Source organism: Microtus pennsylvanicus, chromosome 11, assembly GCF_037038515.1.
Source record: "Microtus pennsylvanicus isolate mMicPen1 chromosome 11, mMicPen1.hap1, whole genome shotgun sequence".
Taxonomy (NCBI): Eukaryota; Metazoa; Chordata; class Mammalia; order Rodentia; family Cricetidae; genus Microtus; species Microtus pennsylvanicus.
Genome location: NC_134589.1, coordinates 55,520,026 through 55,536,952, shown reverse-complemented (window position 1 = coordinate 55,536,952; position 16,927 = coordinate 55,520,026). Strand labels below are relative to the sequence as shown.

At 44.2% G+C, this 16,927-nt stretch overlaps 1 protein-coding gene across 1 annotated transcript in view; it reads right to left on the bottom strand.

The window, feature by feature from the left end:
• The window catches only part of Dnah9 (dynein axonemal heavy chain 9), a 328,999-nt gene that overhangs the window by 286,749 nt on the left and 25,323 nt on the right, over positions 1 to 16,927 (bottom strand). The window contains exons 7-11 of the mRNA XM_075992137.1: positions 13,006 to 13,173; positions 9,733 to 9,849; positions 5,399 to 5,549; positions 3,928 to 4,042; positions 919 to 987 (exon numbers count right to left, since the gene is read on the bottom strand). Coding sequence (XP_075848252.1) covers positions 919 to 987; positions 3,928 to 4,042; positions 5,399 to 5,549; positions 9,733 to 9,849; positions 13,006 to 13,173 — 620 coding nt within the window. The remainder of the gene's footprint in view (positions 1 to 918; positions 988 to 3,927; positions 4,043 to 5,398; positions 5,550 to 9,732; positions 9,850 to 13,005; positions 13,174 to 16,927) is intronic.

The window sequence follows — 16,927 nt, the reverse complement described above, 5'->3', positions numbered from 1 at the left end:
AGCGCTGTCAGAAGCCACTGTGGCAGTTCAGGCTGGAGTGGATCTAGTTGTTTGAGAAGAGCCCAGTGATGGAGACAAGGAAGAGAAGATACACCTAAGTATTTACAGGGTATCTGGGCATGGTGGCGAACACTTTTAATCCTAGCACTCAGGAGGCAGAGGCAGGCAGATCTCTGTGATTTTGAGGCCAGCCTGGTCTACAGAGTAAGTTCCAGGACAGTCAGAACTGTTACACAGAGAAACCCTGCCTCAAGTCACCCCCCCCCCGAAAAAAAAGGATATTTACAGGATAAGGGGTAAATGTGTGGGTTCCTGGCAGATAGAGGTACCACCAGTTCATTTGTATCACCCAACGGCAGACAATGTCAGAACCTGGGCTTTTTCTGCCTATGCCCTGCTCTCCAGAATCAGGTGAAAGGCAGAAGGCAGTACCGGGTTGGAGGAGGGGCCTGTAGACCCTGAACCTCTAAAAGATGCACTGGGCTTTGGAGTAGCAACCATTACAGGCCCAGATGCAAATCTTTCTTTCACTTTCTTTCTCAAAGGATGGAGGCCATATTTCGAAACTTTGTTTCACTCCAGACCGTACACACTACTGCTTTCTGTTCACTGAGCAGTGACTGCAATCCCTATCCCTGACCTCTCAGAGCACAGTGTGCGGTACCCCTGCCTCTCCACAAGGTTCACAGACCCAGGGACATGACACTGGGAACAGTTGTGTGACCAGAGGAGAGCCACATTTACCCAGAGACTTGTTTTCAAGACCCTGGAATAATCACTCACAAATTGCTCGGCTATACCGTACAGCACACAGTGATGTCTCAGAGCTGACACAGAATAAGCCCTATGAACAGCAAAAGGCACACGGTGTGGGGGCGGGGCAATCTGCAGGACGACGCAATCGCAGAAGCTGCTTACTTTTCTAACAGTGAGAGCAGATCTTCGTATTTTTGTATCATTAGCTTTCCTTCAGCAGATTGCAGGCACCTATCAGTTCACAGCAAAGGGGGAGAAAAACGAAAGACATACGATTAGAAGAAGCCCAAATTATGACCTGATGTATAAACTGCAGTCTACAGAGAAAGTATTGATAACTGGGAAACTGAGGCAGGAGGAACATGCGTCTCAGCCCTGCCTGGGCTACATGCAGGGATCCTATGCATCTCAAGAAAAACAAAAACCAAACAAAACGGAGATGGGACAGTCCCCTGGGCTGGTTTTCAAAGGGCCTTGGAAGAGATTGCATTCTCCTCCCTGAACATCCTCCACAGGCCACTAGAGGGCATCTGTACATCCTAAAGTTCCAAGCCATTCCCCAGATTAGAGGAACAGTGGACTCTATAGTGCCTGTGGGCTCCGCTAACTGCTCTCCAGGCTAACCTGGTCATATATACACCAAATAATTGAGGTTCAACAAAATATGAATAAAGGGAAAGTTGAGAGAGTAAAGAAAGATTCTAGGTGATATTGTTTTCTGGGTATAAAGAAAAACAGCCATATAACATTAATAACATTATGTGCATGTATATGTGCATATAATATATAGGCAATAGATAAATGATGATTAGTAGATAGATATACAGAGGGAGACAGAGAGAGACAAATACAAGGCCACAGAAACATGGCGACTCCTTTTCCCTAGATAGGTACAAGTAGAGGGGTTTCTGAAATCTGTCTAGGACTTGATTAGAAACACTGCTACTCCCTGACATGTTTACATGAATCCCTGGCCACCTCTCAGCTCCTAAAATGAGTATACACACAATGCAACACACACACACACCTGCACGCAGAAATACATCACAAACACTGCAGTCTCACACATGCATGCAGAGGCTTCTGCCAGGAAGCCGAAGATGGCAGCAGAGTGCAGGAGAGTCTGCCCTGCAATACCACTACCCACAACTCCGCCCCCCCCCCCCCCCCGCTTTTGACACAAACTGTAATAGAAAATAAATGCCTGGCTCTAGGGAAAACGGGTGAGGTATCTTTAATTTTCAAATATCTTCACACTAACTGTGTGGAGTCTGTTTCTGTGTATCCTGCTAGCAAAACAGGGAAGTTTATTGCTAAATCTTTAACATCCACTTTCTCCTTGTGCCGGTACAGGTTTCTTCACCATGTTCCCTGGAGACTCCTACAAATCCCTAACTTGCTCAGAGAGAACTCCGACTGCTCTGCTCCCTTTATGCTGACTGAGCAGTTGTGTCTCATCATGCTCGGACCAGGCAGTTGGCTTGCCCGTCACAGTCCCTAATTCCCTCACACACTGCAGGATTTCTACAGGTCTCACAAGGGCCACATCTCAGATTTGGATCTGGAAGGACTAAGGCAGAGGCGCATGTGGTTTAATACAGAGCATACATTGGGCCATGTTGCCCGGTGGTTTGCAGAGAGCAAACCAGAAGCAATGCAATGATGTTTTCACTTTACTTTGTGATAGAAGCCAACAGAATTCTCTCTTTTTAAGAAATGTTATTTTATGTGTGTGAGTGTTTTGCATGTATATGCCTGTGCTCTGGTGTCCATGGAGCCAGAGAGGGAATTGGATTTCCTAGACTACAAGCCACCTAGAAAACAGTCATGTTATTTATGGAGGAAGCCCAGAACTAAGAACTAGCTGGGGTGGGGACTACCAAGCCTGGGTACCTCTTAGGAGCTATGCTCCTTGCAGGATCCACTGAAGTCTCTGGTACAGCCAACCAGAAACTCATCTCCGCCCACCTGCCACCCAGGCCCAGAACACTCTGTCCTTTAGCTGTTGTTCCTAAGGCCATTCTTTGCTGTCCCTGCTCACATGTCTCAGAGTTGGCTTCCTAGGAACCAGACCTCTGGCAGCTAAGCAGTTCCTTTGCCTGGAAGTAGCCTTCATTGCCCCTGCATGTCTTCTTCATTTTGCATTAAGGGGTATATCCAAGGGGGCTGGGGGCTCAGTCCTGCTTTAGGCAGAATTCTCTATGGCTGGACCATTGGGAAGAACTGTGGGCTGGAAGCTGGAGCCCCAGATGTCTCTCAGTGATTTCTTGACTGTCTCTGGGACCAGAGGGGAGTCACGGCCCTTCTTTATGCCTGGTTTCTCTATCTGCATCATTAAAAAGCTTATCCAGGGCAGGACAGATATCAGCTTCTCTCTAAGGGGAAATTGCTCATGTCAGAGCTGCTTCTCTGACTAGTGACCCTGGAGTGGGGGAGTGACTGATCCCTACAGATGCCATGCTTCTGTCTCACGTCTTGAAAGAAATTTAATCTTGCTACCTGAGCCCCGGGTCTCCGCGGACATCCCTGACTCAGGCCAATGGCCAGCTTCCAAATCCTTTGCCTCTGTTGCTCTTAGCAATGCAAGGACTTTGAACAAGATCAAGTTGTCTACAAAGAAGGCATCAGAGGAAGACTGCCTGTCCCAGGACAGGAGGCATCCCAAACACTGTGTCTCCTCTTGCTTCTTGCTAGCAGGCAAGAGTCTTCTAAGTGGCTCAGCTTCTAGATCCAGCCATGAAGCAAGGTTGTACCTCCCTAAGCTGGCTACCATTAATCACCAAAGGGAGTTTGCCAAAGAAACAGAGTCCCAGCTCAGATTCAGACTTGACATGTGAGGCCAGGGAGCTACATCTCTACAAAGATCACACATCACACTTGGGAATTACTTGTCATTTCCCAACTACCCCAGTGGCACAGAGAGTTCTTTTCCAAGGAAGCAATATTGAGGGCCTCCTCAGAGTGTGGAACCCCTGGTTTGGTTTTCCTCTGGCAGGCTAAGCATCAGTTAACCCTGAAGGATCCACATCTCAGCCCACATGTACTAAAATCATCACTGTTTAATAGAACCTAGTCTGGGGCTGAGCAGGGAATGATGGGTAGATCTTTTGTTTCTGGGGGGCTGGTGCCGGGGAGGCTCAGTCAGGTGCCTCTCAAGAATCAGATACTTACGGATGTGTGGTATGTGTGAAGTTGCTGAAGGGACCCTGGATGCGCTGCCTCAGCTCCCGTGCCCAGCGGATGCCCCCAGCCATGGTGGGCATGTTCTTGTGCACAGGCGAGAATCCTGCAGACAGGAATAACTACACTGAAGAGAAGGCACAGCCCCCAGCTCCCTCCATTGCAGGAGAGCTTTTTCTAGTTGTCCCTACATTGCTGAATCTATTTCCAGACTGACATCGCCCTGGGCCCACACTGAGTCAAATGCCTGACTAAAGAGACCCTTGGGAGAGTTCAACAGCTCAGGGAACATGACTCCCCTGCCCAGTCATTCTGACTGGTCTGGCAGCTGGTCATTACTTTTCAGGATATCTCAAGAAAGTTTTGCTTGAACACTGAGGGTTGAAGACAACTGTCTCAAACAGAAAGGTTCGCCTTTCTGAGACTCGGTTTTCTCTGTTGTAAAATGGGGGTGGCATCTCTCTTTTGCTTAGTGACAGTCAAAGGATTTTGTTGGAATTCAGTCAGGTTATGATTATAATTCAGCCATGTGGATTATGAAGTATGTCAGCTGCCTGTGTTTAGCATCTCAGTCCATATATTGAATTTCTTTCTCTATAAACAGTTACCACGATTTAGCAAAAGGGAGATTTCACCTAAAGATAAAACCACTCCACCTTCAGTTTCCCTGGTAGGATTAAGGCTGCCCACCATCTCCTGTCATTTCTAACTCTGCAGAGGAGCTGAGGGGACTCTCCTTTTACCTCACCGTGCGCTCCACTGCAGAGGTGTGACATCTCAGGGTTTACATTAGCTGCAGACTCTATCTTACATGTTTGAAAGTCAAACATGAGTTTATTTCAATGTTTCCCACATGTTTCTTGAGTCCTTGCTAGATGCAAGGCATCTGTTTGGGGTCTGGGTAAGAGGCAAAATAATTAATACTGAAAGGTGGTTCATCACAGCGTGTGAGCCACATTCCACCCGAGACAAAAAGAGTGGTCACTAGAGGACTGTGGCTAACAGGTCCAAGGGTGGGAGAAGATGGTGTGGAGTGTGACAGCCCCTGGTCGCACTCCCGCTAGTTCCTCCCTCCAGAAGCACAGTGGTTACGGCAATGCAGGGCACAGGTAACTTCTTTCCAGGCATATAAAATGTGCATTGAGTGATCATGATGATCAACCAGTGTGACAACAGGGATCCATTAGTTCACCGATTATGCCAAGGCCACAGCGGACCAGTGGTACTCAAGGTTTCACTGATCTAGGTCACCCCAGCCATCTCATTCTCCAACACTGAGAAAAGTACAGGTCAGTGAACTCTGCAGTCACCCAAGATGATCTGGAATTTCTATCAGAAAGGACTATGCTTGTTGCTCTCTGAGGATGTCCTGTATCCGTAAGTTATTCAGAGGAGCATAAGTGTATTCTGCCCATTCCAGTAACAGAACACATCCCTCATACTCCCTTGGCCACCGCCCTACCATGCTCCGCCTCCTCCTGGATGCGCTGACTATAGAGGAGCCTCACAGCATCCAGGTCTCTGCTGAACATTCGGATGAGGGCCAAGTATTTGTGTGACACATCGTGTTCTACCAGAGGCCTTTCAAGGAGGGTTCCCGCGATGTCTAACAGCTGTAGAGAGGATAATGACAGGCACTTAACCTTCCTGGGACTGCCAACCTTCTGCTTCCTGTTCTGTTTTCCCCTTCTTATGACTCAGTACAGGAACGATGCACATATGTTATGGTGGAACTCTAGCAGTGACCCCACATGGTGATATCTAGAACTTTTCCCTTCTCCTTTCTTGGCTGCTTAGATAGATGGGGGAAGGTTGGGAGTATTTGCTTTCTTAGTGAAGTTTTCACTCTGGCACAGGCTTGGCCTGGAACTCATGATCCTCCCATCTCGGCATCCCTAGTATGGGGATTACTCATCTGTCCCACCTCAGGTACTCTGTCCTTTGTCATGCTGGGAATCTACCAAGAATTTTAAGGGTTGAAATAAAAGGAAAACAAAAGACACAGGAAGGTAGACTGAACTGCACATGGAATATACAACACATAAGGGAGGGTGGTTGTAATGTGCAGACAGAGGTTGCTGTCCCACCTGGTCCTGCAGCCATTCAGTCCCAAAGAAACACACAGAGGTCTACGTTATTTATAAACTGTTTGGCCTATTAGCTCAGGCTTCTTATCAACTAACTCTGACATCTTAACCCATATCTTGTCTGTGTTACCCACATGGCTTGGCACCTTCTATCAGTGAAGCATTCTCATCTTGCTTCCTCTGCATCTGGGTGACAGCTGCAGACTGAGCCTTTCCTCTTCCCAGAATTCTCCTATTCTGGTTGCCCTGCCTTTACTTTCTGCTTGGCTACTAGCCAATCAGCATTTTATTAAACCAACACAAGTAACAAATCTTTACAGGGTACAAGACCATTGTCTCACAGTAGTGATGGAAAAAGATAGAAGAATGTTTCAGGAATGAGATGAGCTGCCCTGTCAATCATAGACCTGACAAGAACAATCTGAGGTGTTTTCCTGTACATTAAATCAAGCCCAAGGTGTTTACAAAAAAAAGGACATTGTTTAATAATGCCCTGTTCCTCTATTGTGAATTTTTTAAGTGTGATGCTGCCTCAGCCTAAGTCACATAGGGACTCAGTCATATTAGGATAAGTACTACTGTTTTTAAACCTGAACTCCATTATACCAGCGGTTCACAAACTCCTTAACCCTTTAATACTGTTGTGGTGGTGTCCTCCAACTATAAAATTATTTTATTGCTACTTCATAACTGTAATTTTGCTACCTTTTAGGAATTGGAATGTGAATATTTTTGGAGGTAGAGGTTTGCCAAGAGTCAAGACCCACAGGTTGAGAAATGCTGTGTTATAAGCTCCCATTTCTACTTCACACTTTAAGTCCGAGGTCGAAAAAGAACAGCCACTGCAGGGGCAAATTTGTTTCATGGTACATTTTTCAAATGGTCTTTTTCAGAGAGAGAGAGAGAGAGAGAGAGAGAGAGAGAGAGAGAGAGATATCAATGAAAATTGTATATAAAAGTCAAGATTATACCCATAAATCCTACAACTGGAAGTGGAATAGACCCCATGTGTCCTAGACCTGAAGCCCATTCTGCCACAAGCTCATGCCACACCAAGCCATTCTCTCATTGCTTTTTAAAATCACTACCCTTCAAAGTATGAGAAGGGGGAAAGACGGCAAGTGCCCGGAGATGGTGAGTCTGGCCCAGAATCTGAGATTGTTCTAGAAAGTTTTGAGTTTTCAGGTCATGCCATGGATAACAGAAAAGCACAGAGAAGAGTCAGTGGGTCAGGATGCACTCTATCCCAGGACAGATAGCTTGAAGTGTTTTCTCAGTGATTCTAGGTACACTGTTAGCCTAAGTAAGGATGCTGAATGTTTCCCAATGAAATCTGTAGGGATGGGTTTTCCTCCATAAACATCAGCCAGATACAGAATGGAAAGTCCCTCTTCCGCGTGTGTGTTTATGAGTGAGAGTGTGCACACACATGCGTGTGCCTGCATGTATGCATGTGTGTGCATGCAGAGGCCAGAGAACTGACCCAAGAATCATTCCCCAAGTGCCATTTACCATTATGTTTTGAAACAACGTCTTTCACTGGCTTGGAACTCACTAAGTAGGCTACTCTGACCAGCCAGCAAACCCGAAGGATTTACTTGGCTCTGTATCTTCATGATTTAGACAATAAGCCTGATTTTTCAAAAACTTGAGCTCTAGGGATTGATCTCAGGTCTTTGTGCTTATAAAAGAAACACGTTGCTAACTGAACTATCTACAGCCTGAGAAAGCCCTTTGATGGAGGCATAAGAGAGCAGCTGTGTTCAGTGTATTCTCCGCTGTGTTATGGACTAAATCTTCCTCCCGAGACTATCCAGACAAGGGTGCTGATAGTCATCTTGTGCTACTGGCCCGAGGTCTTTGACCCACATGTTCCCTGGCCATGACATCCAAGCTGCATATAATGTTAGATGATTGTGTAGCAGCAACAGGGGTGGGTGTCTGGGGTTAGATGATCTCTCTGGAAAGCTCCCCAGATTCTAAAACCTACTTATTTCTCTGAATTGATATTCACTGGAACATTTGCACTGGGTGATGGAGTAAGGAAAAGTTTTAATTTCCTAATGGTGAGATGACCAAAAAGAGAAATGGGTCACGCAGGAGGGACCAGCTGGCTGTGGTTTCCCCAGTGCTTTCCAAGAGCTGTTAAGAGGAGGAGTTAGGGTTAGATAAGGGATCTGCTTTTATGAGTGCACTTTGGGAGTCTGGCTACAAACAGAGATGTTTCAGGACCAGGGCCAAGGCTATAAAGGATTCCTTCTTCTTTTGACTAGAATCCTTATTCCATATATTTTAAGAACTGAACATTTTTAAAACCTATAGATAGAGGTATGCTCCTGATATAAATGTAGGTGTTTTCATGAAGGGAGCATCTAAAGAGCAATAGGAAGACTTCAAATACCTTCTTGAAAAGATGAATTCCCAAAGGAGACTAGACAGAGAGCAGTGACATGCAATGATATCATAGGCAGTGATAGAAATGAGCACAGTGGATGACATGAACATCCTCGGAATGGCAGGTGCAAAGGTTTTCCCAGGGTGGGAGAGAATAGTCTCAACACATGAGTAGAGTTACAACTTCAGTGTATCTGGTTTCTGACTCCCAATTCGTCATGACAGCTAATGGTATATAAAATCATTCTATGGACCACATGTAAACCTTTCCTGATGTTTAAAGAGGAATTTCTGAAGTCTTAAAAGGTGAACTATTAAATAACAGGTGTTTATTAAATCACACACACATTCAACAGCAAAGGGAGCATGGCACATTGGGGTTATTTAATATTCTAGAATAGCATAGATTTGCCCATCCAAGGTTCATGTGTCTTTGACAATTGTCCTACAAATCACTTAGTCTATGAACATTTTCAATGACCAGAAATTTAACTACTTCTCAAGAATGTTCATTTCATCTTGAAAAGCACTGACAGAAATCTTTTTCCTCTTTTGAACCAAAAATGCCTCTCCCTGTGACTTTCTCCTGACTCAAGTCCTCAAAGCACCAGGCCTCTCCACAGTCTGCAGGAGTCCTGCCACCCTCAACAGAGTCCTATATTCCACATCAGCTTTCCTGACTGTGCAGCTACGTATGCCCTCACCATCCTACACTTTCTTTACTTTCCCCCCCTTTGGTTTTTCGAGATAGGGGTTTTCTGTATAGCTTTAAAGCCTTTCCTGGAACTTGCTATGCAGACCAGGCTGGCCTCGAACTCACAGAGATCCACCTGCCTCTGTCTCCCAAGTCCTGGGATTAAAGGCGTGTGCCACCACTGTCCAGCTTCTCTATTCCTTTTACCACTCAATATGGAAGAAATAGAGCCAGGGCAAGAATTATTCTAGCTACTGGTGTCTGGGTCCTATAAATCACTTCTTGGTAAATGCTTTGCTCCAGGCTAAGTCAACCTTGCCTTAATGCTTAATCAGCCGTGATATTGCTGAGCCATGCTTCCAGGGCAGTAACCACACTGGACATTTTTACTCTTATTGGTGACCTTACTGATAGATGCATGGTGTCTAAAAAGATCACTCTAATTTTCAAAGCATTTTTACATGTTCAAAATTCGTACGTGATCTGCCTGAAAAGCCCAAATATATATTCACACCCTCCAAGGGGAAATATTTGTAGGAAGAAACTGGAAGGGTAGCCTTATTGTCCTCTGATGAGTGTTGAGGGGGAACTCACGGAGACTTCTGCTCCACTTGCACCGACCTTAAAGGCATGTTCCACATCAGGTGTATCATCAAAAGCTTGAATTAAGATTGTCGCCAATCTCCGGTCAAGATCTTCCACTCTCTTGTTAAATTCACGGACATCATTTTCAAATTCCTGAGGAGACATCGCATGTATGTAAGGAAAGCATCATTTTCTGCAACCCAGTCTTACTACAGTCTTGGTTGCTAACCCTCGTGGTAAACACAGTCAAACCAAAGATTATTTGAATTCTCTACCCCTCGCCATGTGTCCTAGCTCCTTTGTTGCTTTATAAAACACTGACCAAAAACCCTTTGAGAGGAAAAGGTTTACTTGGCTCATACTTCCACATTACAGTCCATCATTAAAGGAAGTTGGAGCAGAAACCTGGAGATAGGAACTGAAGTGGAAGCCATGAAGGAAAGCTGCTTATTGGCTTGGTTTTCTGGCTTGCTTAGCTTTATGATGCAGACAAGACCGACTTGCTTAGGGATGGTTTCACCCACAGTGGGCTGGGACCTCCCATACCAATCAATAAGGAAGAAAATGCCCCACAGACATGCCCAGAGGCCAATGCAAGGGAGGCAATTCTCCAACTGAGTTGTCTTCTCCTAGGAATGTCTAGGTGTGTGTCAACTGGACAAAACCTAACTATGACACCATGGTAGCAGGACACTCTGACCCAAATGGCACAGTTGAGTGAAACATGAGTTTGCCATCCACTCGCTTTCCTGTGTCCTTATCCCTTCCATTTTGCGAGTTTCCTTCTCTTCTGTCCACAGTGTCAGCACACACTACTCTAGATTTTCTCAGCAGCCAACAGCCCCAAGGGCACCGCCTTCTTGTCTTCCTCTCCCAAGTCAAAATGTTTTTCTTTTTCTAAGCAACCAAATTAATCGAATCCTTAAAAGGAAAGTAAGCTAATTAAATGGATACACACTATTCCTTCCAAATACACCTTAATTGGCTAAAATGGCAATTAGCCATTATTCTTAAGTTTCCTAATTTAGCAAATAAAAAATGCAGACTACACAGTTAAATTTGAGTTGCAGATAAGCAATTATTTTTTAAAAATTATCTAAGTCTGTTTTAATAATTGTCCTTTACTTACCAAACTTAAATGTGTTTTTCTTCTTAGGGTGCAGGAATTTTCAAGAAAACTTCAACTCTCTAATTTGTTGAATTACTATTTGTTATTATTGTTTTCCAATAGTAATGTGTGTTCTTATTTTACATTTTAAAGATTTTTTTTATTTTCATTTATGTGTAGGAGTGTGTTTGTGTGGTGTGCATGTGAGTACAGGTGCCTGCAGGGCCAGAAGAGGGCGTCAAATCTCCTGGAGCTGAAATTGCCCAACATGGGGGCTGAGAACTGAACTCAGGTCCTCTACAAGAGCAACAAGCACTCTTAACCACCGAGCCATCTCTCCAGGCCTCACATGTTTGTATTTTAAAAGAAAAGAAAACCAAAGAAAAGTAGGAAAACATAGTATATTCCTACTTTCCAGCTACATTGGCATTTTGGTGTTATGGTATGCTTTCATACATCTGGCAAAGTATATGTGTATGCATTATGTGTGTATAATATATGGACATATATTTAAATGAAGACTGCTTATTCAATCCTGGCTTCTCAGACCCAAATAATCACACAGAAACTGTATTAATTACAACACTGTTTGGCTTATTAGCTCAAGTTTCTTATTAACTAATTCTTCCATCTTAAATTAACTATTTCTACTCATCTATGCACCATCACGAGGCTGTGGCCTACCAGTAAGTTTTTCTGGTGACTTTCTCCTTCAGCAGCTACATGGCATCTATTCTCTCTCTCTATCCTTCCAGCCTGGCTATATTCTGTCCTGCCATAGGCCAAAGCAGCTTTATTCATTAACCAATAAAAGCAACATGTATACGGAAGGGCTTCCCACATTACATATATAATGTGTACTTATATATAATATATATACCAAATAAATGGGATATGTGAGATTTGTTATACAGTTGCAAACACATCATATATGTAACATATGTATAATATATATTAAATATGTGTATACATTCTCTTTTGTAATCTATCTTTCTTTTTTCTTCTTTCAACTAATGGAATTTTCATTAAGTCCCATCACCCTGGATCTGGCCAGCGAGGGTCCTTGGAAACTGAATATGCTCAGAACAGATTCCTGTCCTAATTTCTGTTCTTCCTTTCTGGATTACAATTTCTTCTCCTGCAATCCTCCTTTCTTTGGGGAGAAGTCTATTCCCTTTCCCATGGTAGCAAGTTCTTTATTATCCTCTGGTGCTTTTGAATTCATAGCTTATGGCTGTGGGGGGACTGTGGGTGAGATCTCGGCTCTGTGTCCCAATCTTAGAAAATTTGTACTTGCTCTTGCTTATCTTGAGTGGGCTTCCTTTACCTAACCTTGAACTGCTAATAAACTTCTACCGATATGCCTGGCCTTTGCTGGGCAGTCTGTGCTTGAAGCTTAGAATTTATTAGCAGCTTTATTGAGTATGATCGGTCAAATGGTGTGTTTAAGGTACGCAGTGATGTTTTGATTCATGTGCACACTTGTGAAATGATCAAAGCAATGAAGGGAGTGGACCAATCATGATTGGTGGGTTTAGCATATAGATTTTTTTTATTCAAAATCCACAAGAATCCATCCCCTCATATAACTAGAACTGTGTGCACACACATGCATGCGTGTGTGTGTGTGTGTTTGCCCTTAGAACCCCTCCAACAGATTTCAAACATATAATACAGCACTACTACCATCACCACATTGTTCATTATACCTGTAGAACACTTACCCTGCATCAAGGACACTTTGTAAGCATTGACCAGCTCCTCCCATTTCTCTCTGTCTCAGCCCAGAGGCCAGGTCCATTCTAGTGAGCTCTATATACCTGACAATTTGACCATCTTAGATACCAGGTTTAAGAGAGGTCATGAAGTTATTTCTCCGTTTACATCTGGCTTGTTTCGCTCAGCTCAAACTTTTGAAGCCATAAAGTCGGCACTGCTTCCCCTGTCTTCCCACGCCGACAGCTCTAGGTAGCAGTAATCTGCATCTGTCAGTGGTGGGGAGAAGCTCTTTCTTATTTTTATCCTCTGCATGCAAAATAATTAGGATCTTTCTAATGGCACAAGGATGACAATTTCTCCTGACCCTAACAATAAATAACAAAAGCACTAGGACCACAGAGCTGAAGATGACGAACACTTGGGTGCTGCAGATAGAGACAACTGAAAAAGGGGGCCAGGGCTTTAACCCCTCCCAGCCCTACCATGCTCTGGAGGTCCAGGCAGTTGTAAGGGCACTCCAAGAAGACCTTGTACATCTCCTCGAACTCCTCGTGCATTTGCTGGACTTGCTGACTCAGGGCATTTCCTCGGATGCCACTGAACTCAAGCTTCTCCAGCTTCTCAAAATCCAAGGCTGTCTTCAGAAGACCCTATCAGGACAATTCACAAACAGTTAATTAAGGGAACCCTCGCCACCCTCATCCTCACTACCAAATGGAGGAGACAGAAATTATAGGGGTGCTGGTTGCTTAAGAAAATGCAAGGTCTGGTTAGATTTTTTTAACCTTATTATCAGATTGGATTGCTCAAACTCTATGAAATACTGAAGAAAAAGTACAGATAAGGTGGATTCACAGAAGCCAGAGTAAACAAGCAAATCAAAAAATGTATGTTTCAGCATCTCTGGGTTCTATTACATATTGGTAAGAATCGGTGGGTTTAGTGTGGATTTTTATTTTAAAAAGTCAGTGTCAAGCCAGGCTAGTGATGCATGCCCGTACTCCCAGCACCGAGGGAATGGAGGCAGGATGATCAGGGCCAGTCTTGTTTAATAGTGCATTTGACGACCCGTGTTCGAGAGGGTACTGATAGGAGTTAACCCTCCAAACAGCCTGGAATACTAATTCAGGGGTGGCACTGGCCTTCTTACAAGTCCCTCTACCATCATCTTCCAGCACAAGTGTCCTGGGGCAGGTCAAACCTCATTCCATCTCAGAGAGAGAAGGCAGTCACTTACCATCGCTCTGTTGGGTTTCTCCATCTGGGGCAGGGTCATGGTAACGCTCCATGACACTGTGGTGGGCTAACTAACTCCAGTTAGTGCAGGCATAGGATTGAAGTGCACGCCAGGACACAGTGTGTATTATTGTCACCACAGACACACCACATCCCTGCTGTGCTCAGAATTAAATAGCAGATGGATGACATAGCCCAAAAGCTTTGGGGAGGTGTCCCTTTCAAGGCTATGGACGTCATGTCACATCTAATAGTGTAAATGCCTTCTGAGAGTGCTGAATGGGGAAGATTGAATTGATCCCTTGTGAATACCTGTCTAAAATCACTAAAGCTCCAAACTAAACCATGCTTGCTGTCAGAACCCTCAGTCTATGGACCTATTACTCCCACGGAGAGATGAAGCTAAAGGTTATAAGTCATTCTGCAAACAGTTTGCGAGGACCCTTGAGGAAGGTCCTCCAACATGAAGAGGTTAGAAGGGCAAGAGCAGGTCCTAGTACCACATCCAAGCTGGGACACATCAGGTCCCGCCTCTACTCCAAAACTTTACATACTGCTACTGACACCAAGTCCAGAAGTAATAACAGAGGCACAGCAGTGAGAAGGAGCCAGCACCTTCCCACATGGCCAGGAGGTCACCCAGGAAGCTTCTGGAAACCATTCAGAAGTCTATTTCCTCAGTCAGGCCGAGGCATCATCATCAGAAGAGGCAGGACAGGGACAGCAGCAAAGAAGAGACCAGGCGCAAGAATCAAAGCTTCTGCCTCCTGGGGCAGGGTGAGGAAATCACTACTTTAAAATATTAGGATTAACATCATAGAGAGGGCACCTGTCTCCAGTTCTATCCTCAGAATTAGAAAAGGGAAAAAGGAGATGGGGGAGAAGGAAGAAGGGAGGAGGGAAAATAGAGAAGAGGAGAAGGAGGAGGAAGAGGAGGAGGAGAAAGAGGAGGAGGAGGAAGAGGAAGAAGAGGAGGAGGAGGAGGAGGAGGAGGAGGAGGAGGAAGAAGAAGAAGAAGAAGAAGAAGAAGAAGAAGAAGAAGAAGAAGAAGAAGAAGAAGAAGAAGAAGAAGAAGAAGAGAGCATATGAAAATGCTTCAAGACATCAGTACAAGCAATGGCTTTTTGGATAAGACCTCCAAAGCAGAGGATGCGGAAGTGAGGGTGGATCTGCAGGGATGGATGAGATTGCCAGCTTCTGCACAGCAAAGGAAACAACAGAGTGACAAGACAACTGTGGATGCGCAAAGTGTTACAGCCAATTCACAATGGGAAAATAACAACCAGAATATATAAGGTACTTTAAAAACTTGGTAACTGTTGTAGGAGGTCACTTGTTTGTTCCCATCTGCTCAGCCCCAAAATAATCACACAGAAACCATGTTATTTGCAATACTGTTTGGCCAATAACTTAAGTGTATTTCTGACTAACTTGCATCCTAAATTAACTTATTTCCATTAATTTGTGTATTTCCACGTGGCTGTGGCTTACTGGATAAAGTTCTGTCTAGCGTCTGTCTCTGGCAGGGGCTACATGGCTTCTCCTGACTCCATCCTCTTTCTCCCAACATTCAGTCCAGTTTTCCCCACCTAACTCTGTTCCCCTATAGCTCTGCTAGAGACCCAAAGCAGTTCCTTTATTAACTAATGATATTCACAGCATACAGAGGGAAATCCTACACCAGGTAACCCAAAGCTAAGTAATTCAACTATAAATTGGGTAAAGGACAAAAATTTGACACTTCCTGCAAAAAGAAATATGAAAAACAAGGCAAGGATTTGGCAGATCAGTGATGTCTCAGCATCAGCTATAGAGGCTATACATGATGTAGCAGAATTAAAATTGATATCTTCTGTGCTAAAAGAATCCACCAGTCATCAGCCCGGAACACAGTCCTAATGGTATGTATTATGGTACATCGTAACTTTATGAGCAATATTTGATACATGAATGTTCACGCTGTGATATCTTGCACAATTCCTAAAAGAGTAGAGGTAGCACATATAACACAAACACCACAAAGCCAGCCTAAGGCTTTTACCTGGAGGGGAGGAAAGAGTTTGAAGCATGGAAGAAAACAGAAATAAGTCTGCATGAAGACAATGGCTCATTTTTGGCCTGCAGTGACTGTGGGGGGTGTGGTAGTTTATGTGGTCATTATTCATGGACAGTTTATATTTACATTTTTTTTAAAAAAATGAAAGAAAATCAGGGGGCTCTTGAGCTTGTGAAAAATGTTCAACTCCACTAGTTTTTAAGGAAATGCAAGTTGAAACCACAATGAGGTATCTCAGCACCGTTTGGGTAGCTGGAGTCCCAAAGACACAAATGCCAGTGAGGAAGTTAATAAAGCCACAAGAGAGAACAGTATGGAGGGGCACCAAGCAATTGGAGATAGATCTACCATCTACTTCCATTCCCTTCCACAAAAGGATCCGAAGGAAATGACTTCGGAATATTAAAGAGGCACTTGCACACCCTTGTCTGTTGGTAGACTACTTATAGCTAATGAGTTAGGGAATGACCCTAATGTCCATCAGTGGGTGCCTGGGTGAAAGCTGTTATGAATGACGACTTGCTATTGTTTACACCCAAATCTATGAACTGGAGGCCATAGGTGGGGTGAAATAAGTCAGAGGCAGGAAGGCAAATAAGCCACGCTTCCTCGCATGAGCATCTAAAAGCAATTCCCTCAGAAAGTGCAGCGGGGACTCCTAGAGACAGAGACGGTCAGAGCAAGGGGCTGGCGGTAGATAATGTCTGATAATGGGCACATAAACACAATCAGATAGGAGTGAGGGCTAGGGCTCCCACAGAATAGTGGGGCTTGGCAGTTCATTGTAACTCCTGCACACTTGATAAAAGGATAGAAAGGAGGAACTTAAAGGCTCGATAGCATAATGGGAACATGGAAACTATTGATCACCCTGACTTGATAATATGTACTTCACAAAGCATTGAAATATCACAGCGTACTCCACAATTCTTATGGTGACTATGTGTTAATTAGTAAAAGGCTTTTAAATGGTTAAGACCATGTTAACCACTATGGTTTGATCATCCCACTCTATACACATGACACACCATCACAACCGAGTCTCATAAATTTGCACAATTCAAATAACCGTAAGATATGGGCTGGGAATGTTGACACACATATAATCCCAC